The 19,962-nt window shown below is 47.6% G+C and overlaps 2 protein-coding genes across 2 annotated transcripts; both read left to right on the top strand.

Moving 5' to 3' along the window:
* The first annotated feature begins 3,549 nt into the window (after positions 1-3,549).
* Positions 3,550-4,747, top strand: LOC139573283 (complexin-3-like). The gene is made up of 3 exons (XM_071396559.1): positions 3,550-3,804; positions 4,010-4,097; positions 4,389-4,747. Exons 1-3 carry the CDS (start codon positions 3,611-3,613, stop codon positions 4,608-4,610), a joined length of 504 nt encoding a protein of 167 aa, XP_071252660.1. The 5' UTR covers positions 3,550-3,610; the 3' UTR covers positions 4,611-4,747.
* Positions 4,748-5,936: 1,189 nt separating this feature from the next.
* cyp11c1 (cytochrome P450, family 11, subfamily C, polypeptide 1) lies at positions 5,937-16,650 on the top strand. Its single transcript, XM_071396558.1, has 9 exons — positions 5,937-6,371; positions 7,158-7,313; positions 7,503-7,717; positions 13,877-14,080; positions 14,897-15,078; positions 15,212-15,378; positions 15,479-15,557; positions 15,887-16,099; positions 16,339-16,650. The coding sequence occupies exons 1-9, from the start codon at positions 6,043-6,045 to the stop codon at positions 16,447-16,449; spliced, it is 1,656 nt and encodes a 551-aa protein (XP_071252659.1). The 5' UTR covers positions 5,937-6,042; the 3' UTR covers positions 16,450-16,650.
* The last annotated feature ends 3,312 nt before the right edge of the window (positions 16,651-19,962 follow it).

Genomic DNA, 19,962 nt, shown 5'->3' with positions numbered 1-19,962 from the left:
CCATCCCTCCCATCCCCCCCATACCTCCATCCATCCCTCCATACCTCCATCCCTCCCATACCTCCATCCCTCCCATACCTCCATCCCCCATCCCTCCATCTGTACCTCCATCCCTCCCATACCTCCGTACCTCCATCCCTCCATCCCTCCCATACCTCCATCTGTACCTCCATTCCTCCCATCCCTCCATCCATACCTCCACCCCTCTATCCCTCCCATACCTCCATCCCTCCATCCATCCATTCCTCCATACCTACATCCCTCCCATACCTCCATCGCCCACATCCCTCCATCCCGCCCATCCATCCATCCCTCCATCCCGCCCATCCATCCATCCCTCCATCCCTCCCATACCTCCATACATACCTCCATCCCTCCCATACCTCCATCCGTACCTCCATCCCTCCCATCCCTCCCATCCCTCGATCCCTCCCATCCTTCCCTCCATCCATCCATCCATCCCTCCCATCCCCCCCATACCTCCATCCATCCATCCCTCCATACCTCCATCCCTCCCATACCTCCATCCCCCATCCCTCCATCTGTACCTCCATCCCTCCCATACCTCCGTACCTCCATCCCTCCATCCCTCCCATACCTCCATCTGTACCTCCATTCCTCCCATCCCTCCATCCATACCTCCACCCCTCTATCCCTCCCATGCCTCCATCCCTCCATCCATTCCTCCCATCCCTTCATCCCTCCATCCCTCCATCCATACCTCCATCCCTCCATCCATCCCTTCATCCCTCCCATACCTCCATCCCTCCATCCATCCATTCCTCCATACCTACATCCCTCCCATACCTCCATCCATACCTCCATCCCTCCCATACCTCCATCCATACCTCCATCCGTACCTCCATCCATCCCTCCCATCCCTCTATCCCTCCCATGCCTCCATCTCTCCATCCATTCCTCCCATCCCTCCATTCCTCCATCCATACCTCCATCCCTCCATCCATCCCTTCATCCCTCCCATACCTCCATCCCTCCATCCATCCATTCCTCCATACCTACATCCCTCCCATACCTCCATCGCCCACATCCCTCCATCCCGCCCATCCATCCATCCCTCCATCCCGCCCATCCATCCATCCCTCCATCCCTCCCATACCTCCATACATACCTCCATCCCTCCCATACCTCCATCCGTACCTCCATCCCTCCCATCCCTCCCATCCCTCGATCCCTCCCATCCTTCCCTCCATCCATCCATCCATCCATCCCTCCCATCCCCCCCATACCTCCATCCATCCCTCCATACCTCCATCCCTCCCATACCTCCATCCCTCCCATACCTCCATCCCCCATCCCTCCATCTGTACCTCCATCCCTCCCATACCTCCGTACCTCCATCCCTCCATCCCTCCCATACCTCCATCTGTACCTCCATTCCTCCCATCCCTCCATCCATCCCTCCACCCCTCTATCCCTCCCATACCTCCATCCCTCCATCCATCCATTCCTCCATACCTACATCCCTCCCATACCTCCATCGCCCACATCCCTCCATCCCGCCCATCCATCCATCCCTCCATCCCGCCCATCCATCCATCCCTCCATCCCTCCCATACCTCCATACATACCTCCATCCCTCCCATACCTCCATCCGTACCTCCATCCCTCCCATCCCTCCCATCCCTCGATCCCTCCCATCCTTCCCTCCATCCATCCATCCATCCCTCCCATCCCCCCCATACCTCCATCCATCCATCCCTCCATACCTCCATCCCTCCCATACCTCCATCCCCCATCCCTCCATCTGTACCTCCATCCCTCCCATACCTCCGTACCTCCATCCCTCCATCCCTCCCATACCTCCATCTGTACCTCCATTCCTCCCATCCCTCCATCCATACCTCCACCCCTCTATCCCTCCCATGCCTCCATCCCTCCATCCATTCCTCCCATCCCTTCATCCCTCCATCCCTCCATCCATACCTCCATCCCTCCATCCATCCCTTCATCCCTCCCATACCTCCATCCCTCCATCCATCCATTCCTCCATACCTACATCCCTCCCATACCTCCATCCCTCCCATCCACCCATCCCTCCATCGCCCACATCCCTCCATCCCGCCCATCCATCCATCCCTCCATCCCTCCCATACCTCCTCCCATCCCTCCATCCCTCCCTTTCCCTCACCTGCTCTCTCTATCTGCTGTGTCTGAATACCTGGAATGACTTGCCCTGTCAGTCTCAGGTGGTTTACATAAGAAAACAATTGGGGAAATGGCTGCAGAGTGCACACTGTTATGCTTCCAAGCCTGTTGAAGATCCATAATGGTTGAAGTGGTGCTGTTTGAAACGAGAACAGAATCTAGAGTATGAGAAGACATTGTCCTTTTTCCTCATTCCCGTCCCTTTTGCTGGATGGTCTTCAGATCAGTATGTAGTAACTACCGTCTTCTGCTCTGAACACAGACTGCTGTCTCATACTGACTGACTGACTTTCCCTCACGCCATCTATCTCTCTGTGTCTGCCTCTCTATTCCCATCCATCTCCCATTATCTACTGAACTCAGAGCCCTTCCATCCATCTGGCCTGTCTTAAACCTCCACCGTCATCCTGATCACAGCTGGTTACACCTGATCGAAGATCACTTTGTCTTTCTGCCTTCTAATGGTTGGAGATTGGGTATTGGGATTGCATAAACAGATCCCAGACCTGTGCTTAAGGCATCGTCTACTTAGAAGGCGTGAGGGATGGTAACTTGTTGGAACTTTTTAAAGGTAACAATACCCTGCCATCCTTTCTGTTTGTCACACAAGCACACAGTCAGTCAGGAGAGTGTCTAACATGACATCAGCTAATGTGTCTAAGTCTTCTTCATACACAGGGTGCAGTCCCTGTTTCTGCTAACGAGATTCCCCTCGTTAAGTCCATAAGGAGGTCATCTCAAGGGGGGGGGGGGGGATAATAGTAAAGAGGGAGGGGTATAGAGGATGAGGGGGGAATGGGTTGAGTAGTAGATCCTCGGGGAGGAAAGCTGTCATTTTCACCTGAGAGGGCAATAGAACACACAGCACAAAGAGTGGAGGAGAGCAGGAAAAGAGAGCAGGAAGAACTTTGTCTGTGGGGTTGCTCTTCTCATTGCCTTCAGTTGACCTCAAGGCTTTGTGGAACTGGACTATGGGACACGGTTCGCTACAGTATATGGTCTCTGGCTGAAGCTCTAAGGACTTTATGGGTGTTTGAGGCTCAGGCCTACTGTGGGTGTCTGGGTAAGGAAGTACTGGACTGGGCTTGTTGTGTGTGTCTATCTGAAACGCTGCACATGCTGTCTGGGTGTAATCTCTAACTGCCTGTCTGTGTCCTTGTCCTTGCAGGTACTGAGACCCTGAGTCATTGTCTATGAATACACTGGCTGTCTGTACTGTAGTGAGTGTGTCCAAGCCAGCTAACCTCAAGGAGGAAGATGTGGGAGATGCGCACAGACACAAACATATGTCCTACAGAACATGAATGAAAAAGGACACTGATGCTTCTGAGTGTGAAGTAACACACATAGGTTACACTACAGAGAGTTCTGGACTTACCCTCTCTTTCTCTCTCTTTCTCACACACACACACACACACACTCACTCTAACACACACCCTGAGACATGGATACTATGGTGAAGCAGTCTCTGGCAGTGCCCATGAAGAAGCTGTCCAGCTGTGTGACAGGAGTGAAGGAGAGAGAGGTGTGGGCCAGGCGCAGGGCCAAGAGGGGGACAGGAGGAGTAAAGAGCAGCCCTCCACGGATGGGACAGACCTCCGTCATACGCTCCTACCAAACTGACCTGGAGAAGGAGAGGTGAGTGACCGCAAACATAACTAGAACATGACCACTGTGGTCAATGTGGAGATTAGAAACAACACCATGAGGAGATTATGGATGAAAACCAGCTTCGTAACAGACAGGTTGGGGGTTGGCGGTGATGGGTTTTAGGGCAGGGATGTATTTATGTTTGTGTGTGTGTCTATCTATGTGTTACATGTAATTGTTGTGTTGATTCCAGGAAGCTGAGGGAAGCCCTGAATGCTCAGAAACACGCAGAGAGAGCCGCCATGAGGGATCACTTCAGGAAGAAGTACCAGCTCTCCAAGGTTAGTGTGGATGTCTGAGTAAGGAAGTACTGGACTGGGCTTGTTGTGTGTGTCTATCTGAAACATTTGCAGACCAAATTATACCCCTCTCTCCTAGCCCCTATCTCCTAGCCCTATCGCCTAGCCCCTATCTCCTAGACCCTATCTCCTAGACCCTATATCCTATCTCCTATCTCCTAGCCCCTAGCCCCTAGCCCCATACCCGTAACCCTTAAAGCAGTGCTATATTTAAACAGTATTTTTTCCTCGTCACCCTACCCCTCTCTTCCCAACTCTCTTCCCAACTCCCAGAGTTCCAAGGACACCAGCCACCTGAGTGCAGCGCAAGGTAAAGTGGCACTCCCCCGTCAACTGGCTAAACTGATTGGTCCTGAGACCCCGGCCAAGGACGATGGCTACAACCTGCTGAGCGCCTTCCAAGGCCTCAACTTCAACATGGGGATGCTTGGAGGCAAGCAGACCAAGTCGTCCACTCCAATGTCAGTCAACGGAGAGGCCTGCAAAGTCATGTGATCAAAGAGAACATACTAGATACTACACAGAATCAACCTGCAACATGCTAAAACATGCATTATGCCTGAATGATGAAAAATAACATTTTAACACAACGTAGCAGCAGATTGGTGGGAACACATTGGCAGACGACTTTGTCACAGTTGCTCCTCTATCCCTTTATCTCCTTATCTGTCTTTAACTCTCTCTTTCTCTCTCTCTCTCCACCTCTCTCTCTCTCTTCACCCCTTTTTCCCTCTCTCTCTCTTCCCCCCTCTCCCTCTCTCTCTACCCCTGTCTCTCTCTCCACCCCTCTCTCTCTCTCGCTCTCTCCACCCATCTCTCTCTCTCGCTCTCCCTCTCTCTCTCTTCACCCCTTTCTTTCTCTTTCTCTCTCTTCACCTCTCTCTCTCCACCATTTTTTCTCTCTCTCTTCACCCCCCCCTCTCTCTCTCCACCTCTCTCTCGCTCTCTCTCTTTGTCTCTCTCTCTCTCTCTTCACCCCCTCTCTCTCTCTCTCTCTCTCTCTCTCTCTCTCTCTCTCGCTCTCTCTCTCTTTTCACCCCTCTCTCTCTCCACCTCTCTCTCTTTCTCTCTTTCTTCACCCCCGCTCTCTCTCTCTTTACCTTTCTCTCTCTCTCTCACACCAACCCCCCCCCCCCCCCCTCTCTCTCTCACTCTCCCTCGCTGAGTTATCTGCTGATCAGACTGTTGACAATAGAGCCAGGCTGTGAGGATGACTCGTCAGGGGAAATTATGTCATGAATGACGTCATCCCTGTGTCACTGATAGTAGGACATGGCTATCATTGTTACTATTTGCATAGAACTGGTCTGGACCATACAGGAACTAACTGGATGAAACTGGACTGGACCTGTTACAGATCATTAGGCCCATTTAGGGCCCACACACAGGGAAGGAACCCTAACAAGATAATAACCTTAAGTGTTGTTTTCACATTTACTTCAGTTCTTAGTTCCCAAATATTTGTCTTGTTAATCTTTGTTTTGTACATAACCTTTGACTTTTGTGGGGTATATAAGTCAAACGCTGTCCTTATTATGTTGTTACAAAGAAACTGTTAATAAAGACTAGTTTGGTACTGGCATACGACAGAGATGTGTGTGTGTGTGACTATGGGTGTGTGTGAGTGTGTTCCTGCATGTCTGTGTGTGACTATGAGTGTTTGTGACTTTGTGTGCGTGTGTTAATCCTACACCATTCTGACATTTTTGTTGTGCTATGTTTCTCTTGAACTTTGACCTTCTGAGACATAAATCATCACCTCTATCAGCTATATGAGAGATGGAAGACAAACAGTCGAAGGATGAGAGGAGGGAGGGATGGAGGGATGGAGCAATAATTGAGAAGAAAAAAGCACATTTGCGCTGTAGAGAGTGGAGAGTAGCGGTGAAGCTATGAGAGTCTGAGAGGGTCATCCCTACCTCAGACCATGTGGAGTGTATCTGTGAGCCCGTCCGTGTTGCAGGTGATACAGGGGATGTGTGTGTCCGTGCGTCCAGCAGCGTGTGTGAGGATACAGAGGGGGATGTGTGTGTGTCCGGCGGGGACAGTGGCAGGGCGCGGTGTGGAGGGGGTAACCCCCGCCAGAGGGGGTCCTGCAGGGAGGGGTGGAGGTAGAGGGCTGAGGCGGTTTGAGGAGATCCCCCACACGGGCAGCAGTGGCTGGCTCAACCTGGTGAAGTTCTGGAGAGAAGACAGATTTAAACTATTACACAAACACATGGAGAGGACCTTCAACACCCTCGGCCCCATTTACAGGTACCTGTGTGTGTGTGCATGTGCATGTGTGTTTGTATGAACGTGTGTGTGGCAGTGTGACGCTGTGGGCCCTATCAGCTCTCACAGTCTCACATCATGTTTCTCAAATGTACATTTTCAAAGTTGTTCCAAATGTCAAATGTTAAAGTTTTGAAGGTTAATTTGAGGCATTAACTCAGAGTTTTTAAGGTTAAGTTAAGTTCAGGCATTAACTCTGAATGGTTAAGGTACTAACTCTGAACGGTTAAGGTACTAACTCTGAACGGTTAAGGTACTAACTCTGAACGGTTAAGGTACTAACTCTGAACGGTTAAGGTACTAACTCTGAACGGTTAAGGTACTAACTCTGAACGGTTAAGGTATTAACTCTGAACGGTTAAGGTATTAACTCTGAACGGTTAAGGTATTAACTCTGAACGGTTAAGGTATTAACTCTGAACGGTTAAGGTACTAACTCTGAACGGTTAAGGTACTAACTCTGAACGGTTAAGGTACTAACTCTGAACGGTTAAGGTACTAACTCTGAACGGTTAAGGTACTAACTCTGAACGGTTAAGGTACTAACTCTGAACGGTTAAGGTACTAACTCTGAACGGTTAAGGTACTAACTCTGAACGGTTAAGGTACTAACTCTGAATGGTTAAGGTATTAACTCTGAACGGTTAAGGTATTAACTCTGAACGGTTAAGGTACTAACTCTGAATGGTTAAGGTATTAACCGTGTGTGTGTGTGTGTGTGTGTGTGCTGTCATGTTTCATGTACTGTGGCGGGTGTGTCTGCAACAGGGAGCGACTGGGCACCCAGAGCACTGTGAATATCCTGCTGCCGTCTGACATCAGTGAGCTGTTCCGCTCTGAGGGCCTTCACCCCCGACGCATGACCCTGCAGCCATGGGCCACACACAGAGAGACACGACAGCACAGCAAGGGAGTCTTCCTCAAGTACATACCTGTGTGTGTGTGTGTGTGTGTGTGTGTGTGTGTGTGTGTGTGTGTGTGTGTGTGTGTGTGTGTGTGTGTGTGTGTGTGCAAGAGAGAGAGAGAGAGAGAAAGAGAGAGAGAGAGTTTATCAGAGTGTATGGAGGGAGGTAACATAGTCAGTCATTTGACGGTGGTCCTCTCTACCACCAGGAACGGGGCAGAGTGGCGTGCCGACCGTCTCCTGCTCAACAGGGAGGTGATGATGGCTCCTGCCGTACGTCGCTTCCTGCCCCTCCTAGACGAAGTAGCGAGGGATTTCTGTCGTCAGCTAGCGACCCGGGTGGAGAAAGAGGGAGGAGAGGAGGAGAGGGGGCACAGTCTGACTATCGACCCCAGCCCTGACCTCTTCCGCTTCGCCCTGGAAGGTTGTCTTCTTTCACATTTTCATTTTGTGTGTTGGTGGGATGTGTTGGTGTGGATGTGTTGGTGTGAATGTGTTGGTGTGAATGTGTTGGTGTGAATGTGTTGGTGTGAATGTGTTGGTGTGAATGTGTTGGTGTGAATGTGTTGGTGTGGATGTGTTGGTGTGAATGTGTTGGTGTGAATGTGATGTGTGTTGGTGTGAATGTGTTGGTGTTGGTGTGAATGTGTTGGTGTGAATGTGTTGGTGTGAATGTGTTGGTGTGGATGTGTTGGTGTGAATGTGTTGGTGTGGATGTGTTGGTGTGAATGTGTTGGTGTGAATGTGTTGGTGTGAATGTGTTGGTGTGAATGTGATGTGTGTTGGTGTGAATGTGTTGGTGTGAATGTGTTGGTGTGGATGTGTTGGTGTGGATGTGTTGGTGTGGATGTGTTGGTGTGGATGTGTTGGTGTGGATGTGTTGGTGTGGATGTGTGGGTGTGAATGTGTGGGTGTGAATGTGTGGGTGTGAATGTGTGGGTGTGAATGTGGATGTGTGAGTGTGGATGTGTGAGTGTGGATGTGTGGGTGTGGATGTGTGGGTGTGGATGTGTGGGTGTGGATGTGTGGGTGTGGATGTGTGGGTGTGGATGTGTGGGTGGGGATGTGTGGGTGGGGATGTGTGGGTGGGGATGTGTGGGTGGGGATGTGTGGGTGGGGATGTGTGGGTGGGGATGTGTGGGTGGGGATGTGTGGGTGGGGATGTGTTGGTGTGGATGTGTTGATGTGGATGTGTTGGTGTGGATGTGTTGGTGTGGATGTGTTAGTGTGGATCTGTTGGTGTGGATGTGTTGGTGGGGTTGTGTTGGTGGGGATGTGTTGGTGTGGATGTGTTGGTGTGGATGTGTCAGTGTGGATGTGTCGGTGTGGATGTGTTAGTGTGGATGTGTTAGTGTAGATGTGTTGGTGTGGATGTGTTGATGTGGATGTGTTGGTGTGGATGTGTTGGTGTGGATGTGTTAGTGTGGATGTGTTAGTGTGGATGTGTTGGTGTGGATGTGTTAGTGTGGATGTGTTGGTGTGGATGTGTTGGTGTGGATGTGTTGGTGTGGATGTGTTGGTGTGGATGTGTTGGTATGCTTGTGTTGGTATGCTTGTGTTGGTGGGGATGTGTTGGTCTGGATGTGTTGGTATGAATGTGTTGGTGGGGATGTGTTGGTGTGGATGTGTTGGTGTGGATGTGTTAGTGTGGATGTGTTGGTGTGGATGTGTGTTCGTTTGGATGTGTTAGTGTGGATGTGTTAGTGTGGATGTGTGTTAATGTGGATGTGTTGGTGTGGATGTGTTAGTGTGGATGTGTTAGTGTGGATGTGTTAGTGGGGATGTGTTGGTGTGGATGTGTTGGTGGGGAAGTGTTGGTGGGGATGTGTGTTGGTGGGGATGTGTTGGTGGGGATGTGTTGGTGTGGATGTGTTGGCGTGGATGTGTTGGTGTGGATGTGTTAGTGTGGATGTGTTAGTGTGGATGTGTTAGTGTGGATGTGTGTTAATGTGGATGTGTTGGTGTGGATGTGTTAGTGTGGATGTGTTGGTGTGGATGTGTTGGTGTGGATGTGTGTTAATGTGGATGTGTTGGTGTGGATGTGTTGGTGTGGATGTGATAGTGTGGATGTGTTGGTGTGGATGTGTTGGTGTGGATGTGTTAGTGTGGATGTGTATTGGTGTGTATGTGTATTGGTGTGGATGTGTATGTGAGGATGTGTTGGTGTGGATGTGTCAGTGTGGATGTGTTAGTGTGGATGTGTCAGTGTGGATGTGTTGGTGTGGATGTGTTAGTGTGGATGTGTTGGTGTGGATGTTTTAGTGTGGATGTTTTAGTGTGGATGTTTTAGTGTGGATGTGTTGGTGTGGATGTTTTAGTGTGGATGTGTTGGTGTGGATGTGTTAGTGTGGATGTGTTGGTGTGGATGTTTTAGTGTGGATGTTTTAGTGTGGATGTTTTAGTGTGGATGTGTTGGTGTGGATGTGTTGGCGTGGATGTGTTGGTGTGGATGTTTTAGTGTGGATGTGTTGGTGTGGATGTTTTAGTGTGGATGTTTTAGTGTGGATGTTTTAGTGTGGATGTGTTGGTGTGGATGTTTTAGTGTGGATGTTTTAGTGTGGATGTGTTGGTGTGGATGTTTTAGTGTGGATGTTTTAGTGTGGATGTTTTAGTGTGGATGTGTTGGTGTGGATGTTTTAGTGTGGATGTTTTAGTGTGGATGTTTTAGTGTGGATGTTTTAGTGTGGATGTGTTTGTGTGGATGTGTTGGCGTGGATGAATCTCTCTCTCTCTCTCTGTCTCTCTCAGTCTCTCTGTCTCTCTCAGTCTCTCAGTCTCTCTGTCTCTCTCAGTCTCTCTGTCTCTCTCAGTCTCTTTGTCTCTCTCAGTCTCTCTGCCTCTCTGTCTCTCTTTCTTTCTCTCTCTCTCTCTCTCTCTCTCTCTCTCTCTCTCTCTCTCTCTCTCTCTCTCTCTCTCTCTCTCTCTCTCTCTCTCTCTCTCTCTCTCTCTCTCTCTCTCTCTCTCTCTCTCTCTCTCTCTCTCTCTCTCTCTCTCTCTCTCTCTCTCTCTCTCTCAATTCGGTTCATTTCAATTCAAGGGGCTATATTGGCATGGGAAACATATGTTTAAACATATTAAATAAACAAATGTGAAATAAACAATAAAAAAATGTACAGTAAACATTACACTCGCAAAAGTTCTGAAGGAATAAATGTCATATTATGTCTATAAACAGTGTTGTCACAATGTGCAAATAGTTAAAGTAGAAAATAAATAAACATAAATTGTATTTACAAGGGTGTTTGTTCTTCACTGGTTGCCCTTTTTTAACCTTTATTTAACTAGGCAAGTCAGTTTAAGAACAAATTCTTATTTACAATGACGGCCTATACCGGTCAAACCCGGACGACGCTGGGCCAATTGTGCGCCCCCCTATGGGACTCCCAATCACAGCAGGTTGTGATCCAGCCTGGAACCTAACCAGGGTCTATAGTGCCGCTTCTAGCACTGAGATGCAGTGCCTTAGACCACTGTGCCACTCGGGAGTCCTTTTCTTGTGGCAACAGGTCACAAATCTTGCCGCTGTGTTTGCGCACTGTGTTATTTCACCTAACAGATATGGGAGTTTATCAAAATTGGATTTGTTTTCAAATTCTTTGTGGGTCTGTGTAATCTGAGGGAAATATGTTTCTGTAATATGGTCATACATTGGGCAGGAGGTTAGGAATTGCAGCTCAGTTACCACCTCATTTTGTGGGCAGTGTCCACATAGCCTGTCCTCTTTTTTTTTGTAATTTTATATTTTATTTAACTAGCCAAGTCAGTTAAGAACAAATTCTTATTCATAATGACGGCTTACACCGGCCAAAACGGGACAACGCTGGGCCAATTGGGCGGCGCCCTATGGGACTCCCAATCACAGATATTGTGATACAGCTTGGATTCAAACCAGGGTGTCTGTAGTGACGCCTCTAGCACTGAGATTCAGTGCCTTAGACCGCTGCGCGACTCAGGAGAGCCCGGTCTCCCTTCAGCGTCCTTTCTCAATAGCAAGGCTATGCTCACTGAGTCTGTACATAGTCAAAGATTTCCTTGGGTCAGTCACAGTGGTTAGGTATTCTGCCACTATGTACAATCTGTTTAGGGCCAAATAGCATTCTAGTTTGCTCTGTTTTTTTTGTAATTCTTTCCAATGTGTCAAGTAATTATCTTTTTGTTTTCTCATGATTTGGTTGGGTCTAATTGTGTTCCTGTCCTGGGGCTCTGTGGGGTCTGTATTTGTGAACTGAGCCCAATGACCAGCTTGCTTAGGGGGCTCTTCTCCAAGGTTCATTTCTCTGTAAGTGATGGCTTTGTTATGAAGGAACATTTGAAAATCGCTTCCTTTTAGGTGGTTGTAGAATTTAACGGCTCTTTTCTGGATTTTGATAATTAGTTGGTATCAGCCAATCTTTTTTTTGTTTGTTGGTGTTTTACATTGTACACAGAGGATATTTTTACAGAATTCTGCATGCGGTCTCAATTTGGTGTTTGCCCCATTTTGTGAATTCTTGGTTGGTGAGATGACCCCAGACCTCACAACCATGAAGGACAATGGGTACTATAACTAATTTAAGTATTTTTAGCCAAATCATAATTGGTATGTCAAATTTAATCTTCCTTTTGATGGCATAGAAGGCCCTTCTTGCCTTGTCTCTCAAATCGTTCTCAGCTTTGTGGAAGTTACCTGTGGTGCTGATGTTTAGGCCAAGGTACGTATAGTTTTTGTGTGCTCAAGGGCAACGGTGTCTAGACGGAATTTGTATTTGTGGTCCTGGCAACTGGTTTTGGAACACCATACTTTTTGTCTTACTGATATTTACGGTCAGGGCCCAGGTCTGACAGAATCTGTGCAGAAGATCTAGGTACTGCTGTAGGTCCTCCTTAGTTTTTTAAAATGTATTTTTAATTTATTTAATTTATTTAACCAGGTAGGCTAGTTGTGAACAAGTTCTCATTTACAACTGCGACCTGGCCAAGATAAAGCAAAGCAGTGTGTCACGTTCTGACCATAGTTCGTTTGTATTTTCTTTGTTTTAGTATGGTCAGGGCGTGAGTTGGGTGGGTTATCTATGTTTTGTGTTTCTATGTTGGGTTTGTCGTTTGGTCTGATATGGTTCTCAATCAGAGGCAGGTGTTTGTCATTGTCTCTGATTGGGAACCATATTTAGGTAGCCTGTTTTGTCTTTTGGTTTGTGGGTGTTTGTCTTCCGTGTCAGTGTTTGTCGCCACACGGTACTGTTTCATTTGTTCATCGTTTATTGTTTTGTTTAGTGTTCTGAGTTTTAATTAAACATCACCATGAACACTTACCACGCTGCACTTTGGTCCGATCCTTCTACCACCACAGACGATCGTTACACAGTGCGACAAAAACAACACAAAGTTACACATAAACAAATGTACAGTCAATAACACAAAAGAAAAGAAAAATGGAAAAATCTATGTACAGTGTGTGCAAATGTAGAAGAGTAGGGAGGTAGGCAATAAATAGGACCTAGAGGCAAAAATAATTACAATTTAGCATTAACACTGGAGTGATAGATGTGCAGATGCTGATGTGCATCATTCTGGTTGGGGACAGAAGCACCAGATCATCAGCAAACAGTAGACATTTGTCACGGCCGTCGAATGAAGAGGACCAAAGCGCAGCGTGGTGAGCGTACATATTCCTTTTATTTAGGTGACGCCAACAAAAACAATAAACAATACAAAACAACCGTGAAGCTTAAGGGCTATGTACCACAAACAAAGTTAACTTCCCACACAGAAAGGAGGGAAAAGGGCTACCCAAGTATGGTTCCCAATCAGAGACAACGATAGACAGCTGTCCCTGATTGAGAACCATACCCGGCCACAACTAAGAAACACAAAACATAGAAAATAGAACATAGAATGCCCACCCAAATCACACCCTGACCAAACCCAAAATAGAGACATAAAAAGGTCTCTAAGGTCAAGGCGTGACAACATTTGACTTCAGATTCTAGTAGGGTGAGGCTGGGTGCTGCAGACTGCTCTAGTGCCCTCGCCAATACATTTATATATATATATGATTAAGAGGGTGGGGCTTAAGCTGCATCGCTGTCTCACCCCACGGCCCTGTGGAAAGAAAGGGATGTGTTTTGGCCAATTTGAACTGTTTTTCCCCCAACACCACTTTCCATCAATTTGTATAGAAGACCCTTGTGCCAAATTGAGTCAAAAGCTTTTTTGATATCAACAAAGCATGAGAAGACTTTGCCTTTGTTTTGGTTTGTTTGTCAATTAGGGTGTGCAGGAGGATCATTATTTTAGATTGGCTCACTCCACACACAGCCTTAGGGAGAGTTTACGGCGCTATTGCGGTTTGACCCCAAAAAACATTATGATGCTCTTAGACAGCATCCCATAATTCTATGACAGTTAGACAGGGCCAGCTGCTTAGCTATATCTAAATATCGTCCAGGGTAGAAATGGAAGATACAGTAGAGTCGACCACTGATAAGAACTTCAGATAAACTGTATGGACGGGGGGTTCTGAAGTTAATATCTATCTTCGCTTTCTTTCTTCTCTACCTTTCTCCATTCTACTTTCACTTTTTCTCTCGTTCTCTTTCTCCAGCCAGTTGTCATGTCCTGTATGGAGAGCGTATTGGTCTCTTCTCCACCTCTCCCTCCCAGGAGTCTCAGAAGTTTATTTTTGCAGTTGAGAAAATGTTGGCCACCACCCCTCCTCTCCTCTACCTGCCCCCCCGTCTGCTGTGGCGCCTGGGCGCCCCCCTCTGGACACAACACGCCACTGCATGGGACCACATCTTCAGCCACGGTGAGACAGACACATAGAAGACAATCATCCTCAAAAGGAATAAAACAATGATAAACTAATGATAGTAATGACAACACTTCTCCCCTCATTCACTACCATTCGTTTTCCTCCTGCGCTCTCCTTCTCTGCTCTCAACCCCTCTCCTTCTCTGCGCTCAACCCCTCTCCTTCTCTGCTCTCAACCCCTCTCCTTCTCTCCTCTCAATCCCTCTCCTTCTCTCCTCTCAACCCCTCTCCTTCTCTGCTCTCAACCCCTCTCCTTCTCTCCTCTCAACCCCTCTCCTTCTCTGCTCTCAACCCCTCTCCTTCTCTGCTCTCAACCCCTCTCCTTCTCTGCTCTCAACCCCTCTCCTTCTCTTCTCTCAACCCCTCTCCTGCTCTGCTCTCAACCCATCTCCTTCTCTGCTCTCAACCCCTCTCCTTCTCTGCTCTCAACCCCTCTCCTTCTCTTCTCTCAAACCCTCTCCTTCTCTGCTCTCAACCCCTCTCCTTCTCTTCTCTCAAACCCTCTCCTTCTTTTCTCTCCACCCCTCTCCTTCTCTGCTCTCAACCCCTCTCCTTCTCTTCTCTCAAACCACCTCCTTCTTTTCTCTCAACCCCTCTCCTTCTCTGCTCTCAACCCCTCTCATTCTCTTCTCTCAAACCCTCTCCTTCTCTGCTCTCAACCCCTCTCCTTCTCTTCTCTCAAACCCTCTCCTTCTTTTCTCTCAACCCCTCTCCCACCTTGAACTGACTCATCTCCCTCATTCTCTCTCCTCACTGCTGTCCCCCCTCCTCTTCCCCGTTTCACTGTCCTGTTCCCCTTTCCTACCCCCAGCTGAGAAAAGGATCCAGAGAGGAGTCCAGCGTCTGCGCTCCACCCAGGCTGCAGGAGGTGGTAGTGGGGGTACAGAGGGAGAGTTCACAGGGATCCTGGGTCAGCTGATGGATAAAGGACAGTTGTCTCTGGAGCTCATTAGAGCCAACATCACTGAACTCATGGCCGGGGGAGTGGACACGGTGAGTGCATGTGTGGTATGTGTGTGTGTCTAAAGCTCAGAGTATGCTCAGTGTGTGTGTTTGATGTGTGTACAGAATGTGTCTTACCCCACTTATATCTTGGAATGTGAAATGAGTATGTGTGTATCCTCAGACGGCGGTGCCCCTGCAGTTTGCCCTGTATGAGTTGGGTCGTAACCCGGCAGTGCAGGAACAGGTCAGAGGTCAGGTGCGGGCAGCGTGGGCAAGAGCCGGCGGTGACGCCTACAAGGCCCTGCAGGGGGCGCCACTACTGAAGGGACTCGTCAAGGAGACCCTCAGGTACAGAGAATGTCTGCATTCATTTTAGAAATCTATATCTTTCAGTTTGATAGTTATTTGTAATCTGTACGTGTCTGTCTGTGTGTGCTGTGTGGTAAAGGTTATATCCAGTGGGGATCACTGTCCAGAGATATCCAGTCAGAGACATCATTATCCAGAACTTCCACATACCTGCTGGGGTGAGATCAGTCTCTGACACACACGCACGCACGCACGCGCGCGCGCACGCACGCACGCACGCACGCACGCACGCACGCACGCACACACACACACACACACACACACACTCTCTCATTTCTCCTCCATCTCTCTCTCTCTTTCCCTCTCTCTTTCTCCCCTCTCTCATTCTTTACCTCTCCCTCTCACGCTATTTCCCCCTGCCCTCTTTCTCTTTATCTCCCTCTCTCTCTCTTCCTCTCTCTCGCTCTCTCGCTCTCTCTCCCTCTCTCCCTCCCCCTGTCTTTCTCTTCCTCTCAATCCACTTTCTCCCTCCCCCTCGCTCTCTCAGACATGTGTCCAGGCGTGTCTGTATCCTCTGGGGAGAAGTCGAGATGTGTTTCAGGATCCGGAGCGTTTTGACCCTGGTCGCTGGGGGGCTCAGGAGTCTGGAGAGGGGCCTGGGGGGGGTGGAGGGTTCCGCTCCCTGGCGTTTGGATTCGGGGCCAGGCAGTGTGTTGGCAGGAGGATCGCTGAGAACGAAATGCAGCTGCTACTGATGCACGTGAGTGAAGGAGGGATGGAGGTTTGACAGAGAGGGAGATGGGAAAGCAAAGGGAATGGGGAAAAGGAAGAGAGGGATGTCAAAAAGGAGAGAATGATGTGAGAAGGAAAGACATGATGAGAGTTAAGAAGTGAAGTCTGGAGAAGATTAGTTGAATCTATCCTAATGAGTCCCTCTTTCTCCTTCGCCTCACCCCTTCTTACCCCTCATTTTCTATCCCTCTCTCTCCCTCTCTGTAGATCCTGTTGAGTTTCCGTCTCAGTGTGTCGTCTTCAGAGGAGCTCAGCACTAAATACACCCTAATCCTCCAGCCTGAAACCCCACCACGCATCACCTTCAGCACACTCTGACACACACCCACACTCACCCCCCCCCACACACACACACACATACACACACACACACACCAATCGTTTAACCAACCAAACAAATCAATCCTTTTATCAATCCATTATACCAGGTAATCGTCAATGAACTCACCAACATCCTTACCATATGGTCCACATGAAAACATCAAATAATAATAAAGTCCTATTTTTGGTCAATGAAAAGGCCAGTGTTTTCTTATTCATTTCTTTTTCAGATGTTGATTAAGGTTTGTTACAGCGGGATAGATATACTTAGACATGAAGAAGATTAACTAATTTCACTCTCCCGAATCCAAATGGATTTCTCCCATCAAAGCCGCAAACAATTATCAGATGTGTCCACAAGATGGCGGTAAAACCCACAGCAAAACTACATAAACAAATGATTGAAATGATTATTTTGCGAACCTGATGCTATGCACGTCTCCACATCCGCAAAGTTGTCTTCGTTGCTGCTGCCTGAAACTCACAGGCTGGTGTTCTTCTTCTCTAGGTATATCTTTCAATTTGAGCTATTCAGTCTCTCTCTCTTTATTATTATATCTTTTTTTTACAACAGTTAGACTTCTGGAATATCTTTGTCATTCGTTGTGAATGCATGCTGTTACAATAATTAGCTGAATCGCACAATCCCTGCAACCATTTCAAGTAAAAAATAAATACTCTGCCAGAGCTCTGCCAAGTTTAGGCTGCTAAACTCAACAGGCTGCTAAACTCACCAGGCTGCTAAACTCAACAGGCTGCTAAACTCAACAGGCTGCTAAACTCAACAGGCTGCTAAACTCACCAGGCTGCTAAACTCAACAGGCTGCTAAACTCAACCGGCTGCTAAACTCACCAGGCTGCTAAACTCACCAGGCTGCTAAACTCAACAGGCTGCTAAACTCACAAGGCTGCTAAACTCACAAGGCTGCTAAACTCAATGCTAAACTCAACCGGCTGCTAAACTCAACCGGCTGCTAAACTCAACCGGCTGCTAAACTCAACAGGCTGCTAAACTCACCAGGCTGCTAAACTCAACTGTTTGCCAATTCTTTCTTCTTCAAAGGCCATGGTGACACATTGTTGACATACTGCTCAAAGGACAGGAAGTTATTATGACAGGTTTGGTCAGTTTTAGTTTGTGATTAGTTCTATAACATTCTGTTCATCCCAATCCCTTCGCAAAGTCACTGGATGAAAATGTCATAATAGTCAGTTTATTGTTTGGTGTTGCATTAAATCTATTGCAAAACAGGTTTGAGATAAATTGGATGATATGGGCTGAAACTGAAACCTCAGCAATAATGGTTATGTAACCCTTTAATTACAGGCCATCCTGTAAAATACTAGTTTAGGCCACTTGAAGAATGAAGTCAGTACTGAAATGATGGCTAATATATTAGGACTTGATGCCAAAGGCTGTGTTGCATCTAAATGAGCTGTATGTCATGCATTTTGACAGGGTGTTATGTCACATTATGTGTGCTGTATGTCATGTATTTTGACAGGGTGTTATGTCACATTATGTGTGCTGTATGTCATGTATTTTGACAGGGTGTTATGTCACATTATGTGTGCTGTATGTCATGTATTTTGACAGGGTGTTATGTCACATTATGTGTGCTGTATGTCATGTATTTTGACAGGGTGTTATGTCACATTATGTGTGCTGTATGTCATGTATTTTGACAGGGTGTTATGTCACATTATGTGTGCTGTATGTATCTAGCTGTGTTCTGGAGTCCAGGGGAGTGGCTTCACAGTGTACATTCTCTCTAGTCAACTCCAGCACAAAGGTCTGTTTGTGTTCTGGCTACTGATTCTGTTGGCTTTTCAGGGTAGCTACACAAGTGTGTGTGTGTGTTTGTGCGTGTGTGTGCATGCGTGCGTGTTTGTGCGTGTGTGTGCATGCGTGCGTGTTTGTGCGTGTGTGTGCATGCGTGCGTGTTTGTGCGTGTGTGTGCGTGCGGGCGTGTTTAACTGTACTTGTGGGGATCAGAAGTTCCCACAAGAATAGTAAACTAACTAAGTCAAATGCAGAGTGGTCATTTTAGCATTTACAGTGAGGGAAAAAAGTATTTGATCCCCTGCTGATTTTGTACGTTTGCCCACTGACAAAGAAATTATCAGTCTATAATTTTAATGGTAGGTTTATTTGAACAGTGAGAGACAGAATAACAACAAAAATATCCAGAAAAATGCATGTCAAAAATGTTATAAATTGATTTGCATTTTAATGAGGGAAATAAGTATTTGACCCCTTCTCAATCAAAAAAGATTTCTGGCTCCCAGGTGTCTTTCATACAGGTAACGAACGGAGATTAGGAGCACACTCTTAAAGGGAGTGCTCCTAATCTCAGTTTCTTACCTGTATAAAAGACACCTGTCCACAGAAGCAATCAATCAATCAGATTCCAAACTCTCCACCATGGCCAAGACCAAAGAGCTCTCCAATGATGTCAGGGACAAGATTGTAGACCTACACAAGGCTGGAATGGGCTACAAGACCATCGCCAAGCAGCTTGGTGAGAAGGTGACAACAGTTTCTGTGATTATTCGCAAATGGAAGAAACACAAAAGAACTGTCAATCTCCCTCAGCCTGGGGCTCCATGCAAGATCTCACCTCGTGGAGTTGCAATGATCATGAGAACGGTGAGGAATCAGCCCAGAACTACACAGGAGGATCTTGTCAATGATCTCAAGGCAGCTGGGACCATAGTCATCAAGAAAACAATTGGTAACACACTATGCCGTGAAGGACTGAAATCCTGCAGCGCCCGCAAGGTCCCCCTGCTCAAGAAAGCACATATACATGCCCGTCTGAAGTTTGCCAATGAACATCTGAATGATTCAGAGGACAACTGGGTGAACGTGTTGTGGTCAGATGAGACCAAAATGGAGTTCTTTGGCATCAACCCAACTTGCCGTGTTTGGAGGAGGAGGAATGCTGCCTATGACCCCAAGAAACCATCCCCACCGTCAAACATGGAGGTGGAAACATTATGCTTTGGGGGTGTTTTTCTGCTAAAGGGACAGGACAACTTCACCGCATCAAAGGGACGATGGACGGGGCCATGTACCGTCAAATCTTGGGTGAAAACCTCCTTCCCTCAGCCAGGGTATTGAAAATGGGTCGTGGATGGGTATTCCAGCATGACAATGACTCAAAACACACGGCCAAGGCAACAAAGGAGTGGCTCAAGAAGAAGCACATTAAGGTCCTGGAGTGGCCTAGCCAGTCTCCAGACCTTAATCCCATAGAAAATCTGTGGAGGGAGCTGAAGGTTCGAGTTGCCAAACGTCAGCCTCGAAACCTTAATGACTTGAAGAAGATCTGCAAAGAGGAGTGGGACAAAATCCCTCCTGAGATGTGTGCAAACCTGGTGGCCAACTACAAGAAACGTCTGACCTCTGTGATTGCCAACAAGGGTTTTGCCACCAAGTACTAAGTCATGTTTTGCAGAGGGGTCAAATACTTATTTCCCTCATTAAAATGCAAATCAATTCATAAC

The sequence above is a fragment of the Salvelinus alpinus genome, chromosome 4 (genome assembly GCF_045679555.1).
Source record: "Salvelinus alpinus chromosome 4, SLU_Salpinus.1, whole genome shotgun sequence".
NCBI classification, from domain to species: Eukaryota; Metazoa; Chordata; class Actinopteri; order Salmoniformes; family Salmonidae; genus Salvelinus; species Salvelinus alpinus.
Note: the sequence above shows the minus strand (reverse complement) of the source record. Positions and strands in the feature narration are given on the sequence as shown.

Excerpts from the sequence above, each read along its gene's own strand:
- LOC139573283 (XM_071396559.1), top strand. The coding sequence starts at position 3,611 with ATGGATACTATGGTGAAGCAGTCTCTGGCAGTGCCCATGAAGAAGCTG. Across the intron at positions 3,805-4,009 it reads ACTGACCTGGAGAAGGAGAG|GAAGCTGAGGGAAGCCCTGA; the intron begins GTGAGTGACCGC and ends TGTTGATTCCAG. Across the intron at positions 4,098-4,388 it reads AGAAGTACCAGCTCTCCAAG|AGTTCCAAGGACACCAGCCA; the intron begins GTTAGTGTGGAT and ends CCCAACTCCCAG.
- cyp11c1 (XM_071396558.1), top strand. The coding sequence starts at position 6,043 with ATGTGGAGTGTATCTGTGAGCCCGTCCGTGTTGCAGGTGATACAGGGG. Across the intron at positions 7,314-7,502 it reads AGCAAGGGAGTCTTCCTCAA|GAACGGGGCAGAGTGGCGTG; the intron begins GTACATACCTGT and ends CTCTACCACCAG. Across the intron at positions 15,079-15,211 it reads TGGCCGGGGGAGTGGACACG|ACGGCGGTGCCCCTGCAGTT; the intron begins GTGAGTGCATGT and ends GTGTATCCTCAG.